At 43.9% G+C, this 13,579-nt stretch overlaps 1 protein-coding gene across 1 annotated transcript in view; it reads right to left on the reverse strand.

Annotated features, from left to right (window-relative positions):
* The window catches only part of Ankdd1b (ankyrin repeat and death domain containing 1B), a 64,862-nt gene that overhangs the window by 46,324 nt on the left and 4,959 nt on the right, over window positions 1-13,579 (reverse strand). The window contains exons 2-5 of the mRNA XM_048441498.3: window positions 13,179-13,282; window positions 8,447-8,545; window positions 881-979; window positions 601-705 (exon numbers count right to left, since the gene is read on the reverse strand). Of these exons, the coding sequence (XP_048297455.3) occupies window positions 601-705; window positions 881-979; window positions 8,447-8,545; window positions 13,179-13,282 (407 nt within the window). The remainder of the gene's footprint in view (window positions 1-600; window positions 706-880; window positions 980-8,446; window positions 8,546-13,178; window positions 13,283-13,579) is intronic.

Here is a 13,579-nt window from a genome sequence, read left to right on the forward strand (position 1 = left end):
AAATAAATAAGAGGAAGAGGTAGCTTTCATTAAGCCTGCTTCTGTCCCTGACCTCATCAGCCGACCTCTCCTCCTACATACCACTGTCTCCACAAAATGAGTCAGGAGCCTGCTGTGGTGATACACATTCTGGGCCTTAGGCCTGTCCCTGAAAAAAATGCACATAAGTTGCTTTCCTCTGTGCCTAGCACATTAAGACACAGTCATCAGGTAAAATTGGTCTTCTTAATTTCAAGGCACCAAGGCAAATACAGTAGGAGCATTATAGTCCATGACTGATTTCTGCAAAACTTTGGGTCAAATATATTCAAAGAAGGTCAGGCACTGTAAAACAAAGCCCGAGCACACATTTTGAATACTAATGGAGGTGGATAGTGTCCAGCCCCCAGCTGGGATGAGGGAGTGGCGGGGTCTGGCTTTCTCTGTGCTTCCTGTCCTCCCCTCAGGCAGAAGCCTGGGCCACTGCCACCAGCAATACTTCCCTTCTGCTCTGTGGTCAGCCAGAGACGTGAGGAAGGAGCTGGCTACAGGGCCAAGCCTGCTCTCGCAGCCCCACCCAAGCAGGAAGAAGCAGAACTCCGAGGGAGTGTGCGGGCACACCTCATTGGGTTGGTTCAGGTCCTGCAGGTGCAAGTCTTGAATGAGGTAATCCACGATGGGCAGGTTATTGTTCTGAGCTGCGAAGTGGAGCGCGTTCATTCCTTCCTGAAGAGAGCCAGGGTGAAGAAGTAAGTGCTTACCTCAGAACCCCAGAACTTCCACCCCAACACTGGTGGCATAAGCGCTCATGGCCCCCGTGGGGACCCCAGAACTCCTGCCCCAGAACTGGCGAGGTGAGCGCTCACGCCACCCCCCTTCCCCGTGGAACCTGCACACCTACCTGGCTCTTGGCTCTCTGGTCTGCTCCAGCTTTAACTAGCATGAGCATGATCTCGAAGCTTCCAGACCAGGCTGCAAGGTGAACTACTGTCAAGCCATGCTTCCCCCAAGAAGAGAGAAGAGGAGAACCCATTAAGTAATGAGCTACCACATTCTGTCTCGGGCAACAAAAGCCTAGGTGGATACTAGAGTCCTGGAAAAATAAGAAATAAGTAATTTAATATGCAACAGAAGTGATATTGTAATCCTATAGGGGTCATGTAAGTAATACAGGCACATGTGGGTTTCCAGCTGAAGGAACTAAAATGAAATGTTGCCCTGCAGTGTACTAAAAATTAGAATGCATACAATAGCAGAAGCAACACAACCAAGGACTAGTTTTGAACTAGACTATAATGTGCACTCTCTTGATTTAGAATGATAAAAGGAAAAATAGAACATAAACCTTAAACAAATGATGCTTTCAATGCCTATTGCTAGTAAAGATAAATGGATCACTAATCTATGGAATCTTCTTACAAAGCGTCATCAACAACAAAAGACAAAGTACAGAAGAGCATGTGGGTAGACAGGGTTTCCTAGAGGACTAGATAGAATGAAAAGTGTCACTGTCTAAACTAACTGGCAGTTTCCACTTAAAATCGAAATATGCGCCAGGCAATGGTGGCACAAGTGTTTAACCCTAGCACTCTGGAGGCACAGACAGGGAGATCTCTGTGAGTTCGAGACCAGCCTGGTCTACGCAGATGTTACTTGGAGAAACACCATCTCCAAAAAAAACAAAAACCAAACCAAACCAAAAACAAGCAAAATACAAAGGAATGGGGTTCAAGATAGCTGAAAGGATGGTATGAGTTGTGCATATGTGTGCATAAAGTAGTCAGACTGAAAGATTCGTTTCAGAACTTCATGACCTGTAGAAAGAAATCTTTTTTTAAAAAAGACTTATTTATTTATACAGTATCCTGTCTGTAGGTCAGAAGAGGGCACCAGATCTCATTATAGGTGGTTGTGAGCCACCAGGTAGTTGCTGGGAATTGAACTCAGGACCTCTGGAAGAGCAGTCAATGCTCTTAAACACTGAGCCATCTCTCCAGCCCCAAGAAATCTTTTTTTGTTGTTGTTGTTGTTCTTGGAGACTGGATTTTTCTGTAGCTTTGGAGCATGTCCTGGAACTAGCTGTGGACCAGGCTGGCTTCAAACTCACAGAGATCCTCCTGCCTCTACCTCCCAAGTGCTGGGATTGAAGGCGTGTGCCACCACTGCCCACTGCCCGGCTATAGGCTAAATTCTTAAATCACTCACTGAACTTGCAGAGAGAAATGTGGAAGGAAGCCACAAGCAGCAGTTAACCCTGGCTGGGCCAGGGAGGAGTAGGGGGAAGGACCCATGGGTGGTCTTTAGGGGCAGTCAACACCAGCTCAGACTTGGCTGTCTTCCGCCACTGCCAGGTACAGTCGTATTTCTCAGCTTAGTTAGGCTCAGGTGCCGTCACATTCCAGACCATTTTGTTTTGCTTTGCTTTGTTTCTGAGACAGCTTCACTATAAAGAGCAGGCTGGCTTCAAGTGTGCCACATTCCTGCCTCAGCCTCCCAAATCCTGGGATCACGGATGTCCTCCAACCATGCCCAGCTGTCCTGTTCCTTACCGCTAAGGTCACACGTATTCTTTCCTGTTTCCCTTATCCCTTTCAAAAAACAACCCATGTCTTCTGCACAGCCTTCCCACAGCATCATCTATGCCTCAAATAACAATGACTTTGATCTGGTACACAGGCTTTTTATTTAGCTGAGCATATCCGAGTAAATAATGAAGAAATATGGTTGTGTAGACCTTTGTTATTCGAGCTGTGGATAAGCCCCCTTGGCATTTCTATGACTGCTCCAGGCACTGTTTTTAGAGAGTTTGGGTTGGAGTGAAATAGCAAGTCCCAGCTTATTACTGTGTAATTCTAAGCCAGTGCCTCTTGATGAGGGGCCAATTTGTTTCCAGGGGACCCCTAGAAATATCTTGGAGTATTTCTGATAGTCATGACTCAGGGATGATATTGGTACCCAAAAGGCAAAGGCCAGGCATGTTGCTGAGCCCTCCACAACAAACAAGGATGCCCCACAAAAGGAATGCTGATCCCAGACGACATGGTGTATTCCCAGTGTACGGAAATCTCAGTAGGTTCTACAGGCTTCCTTTTACAAGGAGCAATGGCCCATCATGATTCGTCGAGGTTCTCTGAGGAGCATTAGCCATGATTCTCCCTCTTCATTCAGGCTCCCCTGCTCTCGCTGCTCCATATTCAGTGTCTAAATCTGGCTGCAGATATTTGGGACAGGCTCAAATCACATAGTGATAAACCCTCTTTCCCCTAAGAGATCACTCCTAATTTTGAAGCGAACAGTCTTTATAAACTCCTAGCACTGACTGCAAAATCTAAATTCTGGGAATCAAAGCAGCAAGCAACTTGATTTCTGCAACCACAAATTTCTACTAGAGCCATCAGACCTTAGAGGCAATGAATCACCATGTATAGACGAATATCTCCCCAGAGCATCCTCCATGACACAAAGTAGACAAGCTTGAACCCATGACATGGGTGACACTGAGTTCACATGCTTTTCAAAGTATAAAATGCTGGGACATCACTGATAACCAGCCTGGTCCCCATAACCAGCCTGGTCATAGGTGAGGAACGTCACAGAAAAGCAGGTCTATCTCTGAGCTTTGTTTGTATCTGGGAGCTTTGTTCACCCTGAATTAAGACCCTCCTTTTATTTAGCTTGTCTCAAAGCTCACGGATGCCACCCACCTTCATCCTTAGTGGCTGAGCCATACATCTGACCCTGAGCCTCAATGCCTTGAATGGGACTCGTCTATTACAGCATTTCCCTTTGCTTCCCAGTTTGACAGCAGGGTTCTTAAGACCAGGACTGTCTCATGCCATACTCATTTCAAATATAATCATCTGGAATGTTTTCAAATCACGGATTTTGTTTATTTGGGATGAGTGTGTGTGTGTGTGTGTGTGTGTGTGTGTGTGTGTGTGTTCCATGTAGAGTCCGGAAATCTTCCTCAGTTGTTTTCCACCTTAGTTTTGCTATTTATTTATTTCTTTATTTATTGACAGAGTCTCACCATGCAGTCCTGTTATGTAGGGTAAACTTCCAGCTAAGGTAGAGCAAGTGTCCTCCTCTCTGTCTCTCCCACCAAAAGCCGCTAAACTCTCTGGATAAAATACAGCTATCAGAGGACTCTAGAAAATGAATGGAAATAGGCAGATGGGGCGGGTTACCCAAACTGAGAGTGTTGATGTTTTCACTGTTTTCTTAGAGACTCAAAGGCAGTTCCTGTCCTAGAACTGGACCTGGACAAAAAAAGACAGGAGGAAGACCCCGAGAAAGAGAAGGTGACAGAATCCATGCCTCATTGCTCTTTTCTGTCCATGACAATTTAGGGAACCTGGGATATGGTGTGTGTGCAGGAGGGGTTAATTGTGGACAAGAAGGAGCCCACGCATATACTCCTGACTGTGTCCTGAGCCATAACTGGACCGGCTCCTAACCCTGTGACGAACAGTTTGGGGAACTGAACTCTGGTGAAGACTATTGTCCAAGACTGGCCCTGGGGACAGATCTGAGCTGCATTACAAAACTTTTGGAAACTGGAGTGACATTATAAAAAACCTAGTCATCCTTGTGCGACAAAACCATCGCAAATCGTTTCTGCTCCGAACTAAAACCAACTTGAGATGGACTACTGCCTTAATCTGTTTTAAGAGGCTGTAACAAACTGTAATAACAGCCTGGTAATTAACGATGAGAAAAAAATAGGCTTGGCTCATGACTCTGGAGGCTTAGCGGTCCAAGCTGAAGAGACTTCCTTGGTGAATTGCATCATAACATGGAGTGGGGGGTCGCCTTATTAGGAACCCTCCCTGAGCAAACAACATTAATCTATTTATGAGGGTACTATGAACTATTAATCTCTTAAAGGTCTCCTCACTCAGTGCAGCGGCCCCAGATATCTGTCACATGAATTACAGGGGACATGTTAAAACCATAGCAACGCCAGAACTAAATGGAAACATAAGATTATAAAATATTTAGAAGAAAAATATGAAAAAATTGCCATGATTAGGCAAACCATCCCAACAGATATGCAATATCAGTATCAGGACTCATTTTTAAAAAGAGGAATATTAAGCCAGGCATGATGACGTATGCTTTTAATACCAGCACTCAAGAAGCAGAGGTAGGAGTATCTCTGGGTCAAGGCTAGCCTGGTCTACATAGTGCGTTCCAGGTCGGCCTGTGTCATATGATGAGACCCTGTCTTAAAACAAAATATACATCAAAATTTTTATTTCATCAAAGTGAAAAACTTCTGCTCTGTGAACACTGTGAAGACAGTCTGAAGAAATGAAAATAATACAAAATATGAACCTAACATTGGATCCGTTTCAGGGTTTATAGTGAACTCTCAAAACTTCACAATGAAAGGATAATTTAAAAGAAAATAAAAGAAAAATCAAATTCAGTTTTTAGAAATAGTCAAAAGATCTGGTTAGGGATACACATTGGTGGTAGAAGGTTCAGTTGATATGTGGAAAGCCCTGATTCCCATCTTCAACACACACACACACATACACACACACACACACACAAAATCTGAGCAGATGCCACTAAGGATGAGACATAAATGGTAACTAAAATTACCAGGTAAAAAGATATTTAACGTCATCCAAGTGGAGAAACACAATTCAAACCACAGTGAGATGCCTACATTCTGAGTAGAATGGCTAGAACCAAATGAGGAAACACCATCAACAGCAGGCGACCATGCAGTCCAAAGCAAAACTGACCTCCTGCTGGTGAGGATGAAAACAGCCCAGCCAGGTCTACAGCTCATGCCCAGTTACACACACACGCCTGTGGCCCAACTGTCTCTTATACCAAAGAGAGGAAAAGCTACGCCTTCAAAAACATGCAAGAATGTCCACGAGGCCTTACTTTGTGTTTGTGCATAAACACACACACACGGAGGTCCAGGGGGATTGTTGATGTTTTCGTGTACTGCTCTCCACATCATTCTTTTAAACAGGTCTCTCAGTGACCTGGAGCTCACCATTTTGGCTATGTTGGAGGACAGGGAGGCACAGGATCCACCCATCTTTGTGACTCCTGCACCTGGCACTGCTGTTGGGGGTGTGTGCAGCCACGCCTGGCTTCTTGTGTGGGTGCTGGGCATTAAAATTCAGGTTCCCATGATTGTGCAGTAGATACCATATCCACCGAGCCATCTCGCCAACACCAGTGACTTTACTCACAATAACAAACAGAGAGCCATCCTCACATCCTTCACGCGGTGAAGAGATAGACGAGGCCCCACCCATAAACAAAATATTGTTCAGTTTAAAAGGGGAAAGGATGTAGGTGAACATCAGCAGAGCTTTGCTGAGTGAAAGAATCGGCCTCAAATGTTTCATGCCATTTGTCACCACATAGGTGACGGTCTCAAGGGGGCAAAACTGCAGAGATCAGTGGCCGCTGAGGTGGGACAGGTTAGAATGCAGAGACAACAGAAAAATTGGGGTGGTGCATCTGTCCTGCTTGTTAAGTTTCGTTCGTTTTAGTGTTTGTTTTTTATTTGTTTATTTGGTTGTGTGTGTTTTTTCCTCTATTTTTTTTTTTGATGGGGATGAATCCAGAGCCTTATGCATCCTAAACACACTACCACTAAGCTACACCCAAGGCCCTGCTCTACATTTTTAAAGTAGTCATGGTTATATAACACTGCATACCTGTCAAAAATCAGCACTATACTTTAAGAATAAAGCTAATCAGGCAATACGTTGGGATTAAAGTAAAGCACAAAGATACTGTACGAAGTTCTCAAAGACAAAATATAAATATATCTGGGTAATCATGCCTCTTGCCCATTTATCTTTTACACGCTAACTAATAGGCAAAATAACCAAACCAGAATTTACATACCTAAAAAACATGCCCCTTAATTGCCACAGTCATGATAAGAATGTGGTAGGCTAGTAAAACCAGCAATTTGGATGTCTGAGATTGTAAATTCAAGGCCTGCCTGGATTACACAGTGAGTTTAAGGCCAGTCTGAGACACTTAATGGTATCTTGCCTCAAAATGAAGTTGTTTTGTTTTTTGTTTGTTTTTGTTTTGTTGTTGTCCATCTGTTTAGTTTCTTAGGTTGGGCTTGCTCAGTGATGCGTGCTTACCTAACACATGCAAAGTCCTGGGTTCAGTCAGCAGTCATGCCCCTCACCTCAAAACCATGACTGTGTCACAATTAATCACACTCAGAGAGTGAGTGGGCAGCCGGTGGTAATTTTTATCTCTGGGTTATTACATAACAATCTACTGGCTCACCAGTGCCATGGCAATAATCGAGAGAGCTCCGTGCCTCACTGGTGATACAAAGGAAAATCCCAGCGCTATCAAACCTTCATGTTCTCTAGGATCGCCAGCGAAGCCCACGAGATGACTAACAGGTGTGAACAGAAGCCTCTTACTATTCAAATATTTGCTCCCAGGCCCTGGGAGAGGTGAAGAGAAAACAGTGTTGAGCCTGCCCTCCCAGGATGTGCAGGCTAGAGAACACAAAGACTGAGTGTCTCTAGATGGTGGAAAGTTGAGAACCATGGACTAGGGTCCCACAGCAAAAGAGGTGACCGGTTCCTCTGACGTCCACACAGGTGCCCGGGCACACACATGCCTGCACTCACCCACCACATGTGCACGCTGATTATAAATAAAAGTAATAATAAAAAAAAGGCACAACCTGTTATGATCTCAAGAGTTTTATAACAAGCAGAGCTGCCACTGTCTTCTGCCACAGAGATGGGAAGCATGATCTAGGGTCTTTCTGGCTAGCTTCCTTGTGCCATAAAGTACTGAATGGAGGTGGGAAAGTGGATGGAAAGTCCTTGAGGTGGGTTTTGCTCTCTTGACAGACAGACAGAAGCTGACTTGTGGCTAACAGCATAGTCTCTGAAACCTGAAAAGTTCAGTTCAAACCTCCCTTCCGTCCTTCCAAAATGTAACTTTGAGGGATGGGATCTATAACCTCTCAATATCCAAGTCTCCTTATCTGTAAAGTGAGTATTCTACTTTCCCGTAGGATTAGAAGGGCGATGGTGTTAAATACCCACCCTGATACCTGTGCCTGGCACGGAACATGTATTTGATAAGTTTATTTAGAATCAGAGTCCACAGGGCAAAGTCAAGATGTAAAGTCCCTGGAGCTAATTCGCATCTGTCTGTCATGAGTCTGACCACACTGTGGACAATCATACTACTTTTGTAGGTGAGAGCGAGGGTCGTAAGGTTGATATGGGAAAATGAGTAAAATCCAAAGTCTTAATGAGTGAACAGTTTAGTGACCAAGTACAAAGAGCACACAGCATGTGTCTTCTCTTAAGAGGCCATTTCAGTAATGCGGCCTGCTGATGGAAGTGTGTCCACGAGAGGAAGACACCTGCAGTCGTCCATTCTCCTGCCTGCATGTCACGCAGCAGTTCAGTCTACCCACTGGAGGTGAGCTTACCTTGTCGGCAACATCAACCCGGGCTTTGTGACTCAGTAAGAAATCCACTGCCGATAAATTACTCCTCGCCACCGCAAAGTGCAGGGCCGTGCGGTTCATCTGAGGAAAGAGAATTTGTATCTTTGGTTTTCTGGTCATCACTTAACCTTTTTAGCACCCCTGTCTCCTTTGTTCGTTTTGTTTTTTGCTTTGTTTATGAGACTGAGTCTGGCAGTGTCACCCAGGCTGGCTCTAACTTGTGATCCTCTGGTGCCCGCCTTCTGAATGCTGAGATCACAGGCTTGAACCACCATGTTCAGCTGGGTCTCCTGTCTCTCACATAGCCAGGAGTTTCATATGAACTCTCTGTATTCTGATTATTTGGTCACACTTTTTGTTTTTCCCTTTGGAAGGGGTAAGAACTGTGTACAGCAAAATCATACCCTAAGAGTTGTCAGAAGTCACCTGAGAATCTGGCCATCGACTGAAGGCCCCCCAGACCGATGACCTGTAGAACCTGCCATACAGTGATATTATAAAAGTCATCCACACAGTAAAAGCTGTATTTTTCCTCGTATGCAATCATTAATAGTGGCATTTTCCCCCTCACAATGTATGTTAGTCGATGTTCCATTTCTGTGACAAAATAACTGAGATGAGCAGTTCATAAAGAGGAAGCCATATTTTGGCTCAGAGTGTCGTAGTCTCAGTTGTAACTGGCAGGAAGGATGGAAAGGAGCAAAACTGCTCATCTCTAATTGGCCAGGAGAAGAGAGAGGGAGAGTCTGGTATACCAGAGACCCCTGCAAGCATAGACTCCAGGGACCTGTCCTTGTCTGCTAGGCCCCATCTCTTAAAGATCTCACAACTTCCACTGTGTGGCAACCAAGCCTTCGAGATGGCTTTTGGAGATACTTAGGATTTAAATCAAAATATTGATAATTCACAGCAAAATTTCCTAAATGTCTCAGTTTTCTCCTTTCTCTCTTCTATGCATTTTCTAAAGATTTTAAATCTTATGTGTATGAGTGTTTTGCTTGCATGAATATATAAACGACATGTGTGCCCAAGAGGCCAGAAGAGGATATAGGATGCCCTGGAACTGGAGTTACAATGATCGTGTACCACCATGTCGGGGATGGGAAATGAACTGAGTCCTTTGTAAGGGCAACAACTGCTCTTAATCTCCAGCATCCCTCTTCTATAATTAAAAGTCTGTCATTTGAACAGAAGCAAATAAATTGGTTTGGAAGGAAGTGAAGAAGGAAGGAGGGAGGGAGAGCAGAAGAAAAGGAAGGAAGGGAGGGAAGAAGAAAGAAAAAAGGAAAAGAGGAAGGAAGAGAAAGAAAGAAGAGAAGTCACAAGGTTAGAAGACGAGAAGAAGGAAAGAGGGACGGAGAGAGGGGGAAGTTAAAGGATGGGGGAGAGGAAGAGAAAGCAAGCTATTGAAATTTTCAAAGAAAAAGTCACATTTTGCTCCCAGGATGCCCACAGACAATTTACCTCTTTTCCCACAATGTACGTTTTGTTTATCAGAAATATTTATGCCACATTTGCCATATTCTAAGTTCCGTTTTAGTTCCCCCAAAAGATGCCTGGGCATGAACAGACTACTATTGTTTCACACAAGTAACGACAGAAACAAGAGAATGGTTTAAGATGAATATTTTCTTGCTTGTTAAACTGGTTATGTTTACAAAACACAAGTCATCTTGACATTATCTGCAACATAAAGTTTATTTTATCGAGTCAGCTTGGGGCTATAAGCTTCCCCATAAACTTTATTTGTTTAAGATTATAATAAGACCACTTGCACTTAAAAAATATGCATCATCACAGATTTTAAGGAACCCTGCAACTAACCATGACAAGTTGCTTTAAACAAGATTAAATAGCTGTCATTAGAAAGAATGTGTGTGCATGCACACGTGTGTGTGTGTGTGTGTGTGTGTGTGTGTGTGTGTGTGTGGTAGTTCAGTGGTAGGGCATTTGCCTCATATGTGTGAGGTCCTGGGCTTGGTCCCCAGGCTACAATCTAGGACCAAGCCCAGGTCCGTTAACTATGTTGGTGGGCTTTCCAGTCTGCCTATGGGCTTTGAGATATTCTAAAGACCCCATGCCTTCCATTTGTAGAATGAAGGAGAGAGGGAGAAGAAAAAAGACAGAGGGGGTTGACGCCCAAGGGTGTTCTCTGGCTTCCATACACATAGCCACCCACGTGAACACCTGCTCACACATGGATGTGAATGCATATCCATGAACACACACAAACAAACACACAATTGTCTGGGGAATTAGATCAGTGGTAGCCTGCCTAGCATGTGCGAGACTATAGGTCAGACACCAGCAGTATAACTGCAGCTGCTTTGTGCAGAAAATTTGAAGTCGTTTTAAACTTGTAGAGGCTGTACTTCCTGCTAGTTAGAAAAATGTACTGCTGTTTTACTTACTCATAAAGGAGTCCCTATGCTTAGAATAATTTTGAAGATAAATACTAGTGTTTTAGAAAACAACTATTTTCACAGCTTTTTCTTTTTCTTTTTTTCTTTTTAATCCTGCCTACTTCTTTTCTTTACTTTTCTTCTCCTTTTTAAAGTCCTAGCTGACCTGAAACTCACTATGTAGATCAGGTTGACCTCAAACTCACAGAGATGGGCATTGGGTTTCCTGGAATTGGATTACAGTGGGATATTGACACGTGAGTGTTTCCTCTGTAAATGCAGCCAATGCTCTCAACAGCTGAACCCTCTCTACAGTCCCAACCGGGTATTGTCTTTTCTTCCCTCCTCCTATCCTCTCTTCTTTTATTCATCATAGTTGGATGCTGCTCATTTGTTTCCTAGATGCCTAGACCCAAAATAAACACACTGAACTGTATTAATTGCAACACCACTTGGCCAGTGACTCTAGTGTATTCCTAGCTAGCTCTTACATCTTAAATTAACCCGTTTCTGTTAATCTGTGCATCGCCACATGGTGGTAGCTTACTGGTAAGGTTTCATCTGGTGTCCAACATCTGTCTCCTGTGGTTATATGGCTTCTCTTTTACTCTGCCTTCTTTCTCCTCATTTGCCTGCTTAGAATTCCCACCTTGTCCTATTCTGTGCTGCAATAGGCCCAAAGTAGCTTTATTCATTAATCGATGATATTCACAGTATACAGAGGGAATCCCACATCAATTTTCCTTCCCCATTTTTTGTTCCTAGAATTGTTATGCTATAAATTATTTTCTGACTTTTTATTTATGTGTGTATACATAGCCATATATACATGGCTATGTGAATAATATACGCATGTGTGCATATATTACATGCATATGATATAGAAATATGTGTATGAAACATATATGTGGTTGTGTGTATGTATCTGTATATATAATATGATATACATATGTGTACATATATCCATAATACATCAAAAATGCACAATGCACATAAATACAAGTGTATATATGGATACATAAATTCCCCTGAGTGCATGCCTCAGCACATACCCCATCACATGCATTCATGCACACATATGCAACTGCTGAAGATCATTCTTCTGCTGCATGTGCGGCATGACTTAGACTGTGCAGTTGTTTCTGTGACTTTCCTGCCTGCAATAGCTACATATTTTGAGAAACCTGAGATCAGACTATTAGGAACCCTTCTGTGGGTGCAGCAGGGTTAGAGTTGTGAAAGCGTGTGTGTAGGTTAGAAGTCAGCCCAGATGTTGATTTTCAGGAGCCATCTTTCTTTGTGTTTGAGACATTCTTTCAGTGGGACCTGAGGCTTGCCAATCAGGCTACACTGGCTAGCCAGGGAACTGCAGTCTCCACGTCCTCGGCACTGGGATACAAACATGTGCCACCCTTTTTCTCTGGGTGTTAGGACTGGATCTTCATGATGTGTGACCAGCACTTTATTGACAGAGCTATTTCCCTAAAGCCAAAATTAGAGAGATACAATTTGTTGCAGCTACAATGTCTTCTTAGGTCTTATGAAGATCATACAGTCATGGGTAACATAGCTAGAGCCCTCCCAATGCCTTGGAAGGGGCCTGAGCAAGCAGGGCCTCTGAGACTTAGGCTTTATTTAGCATTAAACCCACCTCTATGTTCTGACTTCAAAGCACCCTACAGTTCACCCTAAGAAAGTCTTACCTGTTAACCCTCTCATGCTGATAAACCCTGCCTTGAAGAAACTCCCTACCAAGCCAAGCAACAGGAGATCCATGTTTCTGGCTGTGGAGTTCTCCCCCAAATCCTAGGTACTGGACGAACAAAAGCCAGATTTGTTGCCTGACATGTGGATGCTTCCTAATTCAAAAACAGTAAGATGAAACTCCACATACTTCTTTGGCTTTTACATCTGGACAAACCCAACCATAGAGAACATCACAGAGAGAAAAGGGGCCCAGATGTTACAGCAAGTCATGCCCTGGTTTCCAGAATGGGGAAGACTGAACCGATTCATCCAGAGGATTCAATCAAGGGCCAAGTCCCGGCCCACAATCCCCACGGTGGACTTGCTTATCTCCTCACAGACTCTGTGCAATGTGCATAAGACTCTACACACTTCCCTCCCCTAAGTGAAAACTCCCTGAGCCTGCTCTGCTACGTCATTCCATCTTTAGTTCTAACACCCACATTAGAGCCCCCACATCTCAGCCAGCCGAGTCTCTTCGATTGTTGCTATTATTTCAGCTGACCTATGTGCTCCCAAGCCACCACATGGACTCGTCACTTGTCATGTCTGTGACTTCTACTCACGGTGTTCACAGCATTAATGTTAACCTTCTTTTCAAACAGCTTCTCCATAAGAGCCAAATTATTGCTTTTCGCGGCGTTCTGAAAGCTTCTCTCAATTGGCAGTACTGAAAGAAAGAAGGAGAGCATGACCCAGAGGCGCAAAGGAGGCCACAGTCCTCTGTCACGTTTGAGGTGACAAGCCTCGTACTCTGAAAAGCTGGAACTGCAACCTTGAGACCTTCCTGCTCAGCTACTGAGGACTCGGCATATTTGCTTAAATATTTTCCAAAGCCAGAATACCACGATTCCATCTTCTCCTCATATTGCAAGTGTTTTCGTTGTCATACACTCAAAGTGTCCCTGACCTCAAACAAAGCGTTGCTCAAGAAGGTCACCCTGAAGTAGTACAACCTGCTATCAGC

Source organism: Myodes glareolus, chromosome 15, assembly GCF_982192425.1.
Source record: "Myodes glareolus chromosome 15, mMyoGla1.1, whole genome shotgun sequence".
Taxonomy (NCBI): Eukaryota; Metazoa; Chordata; class Mammalia; order Rodentia; family Cricetidae; genus Myodes; species Myodes glareolus.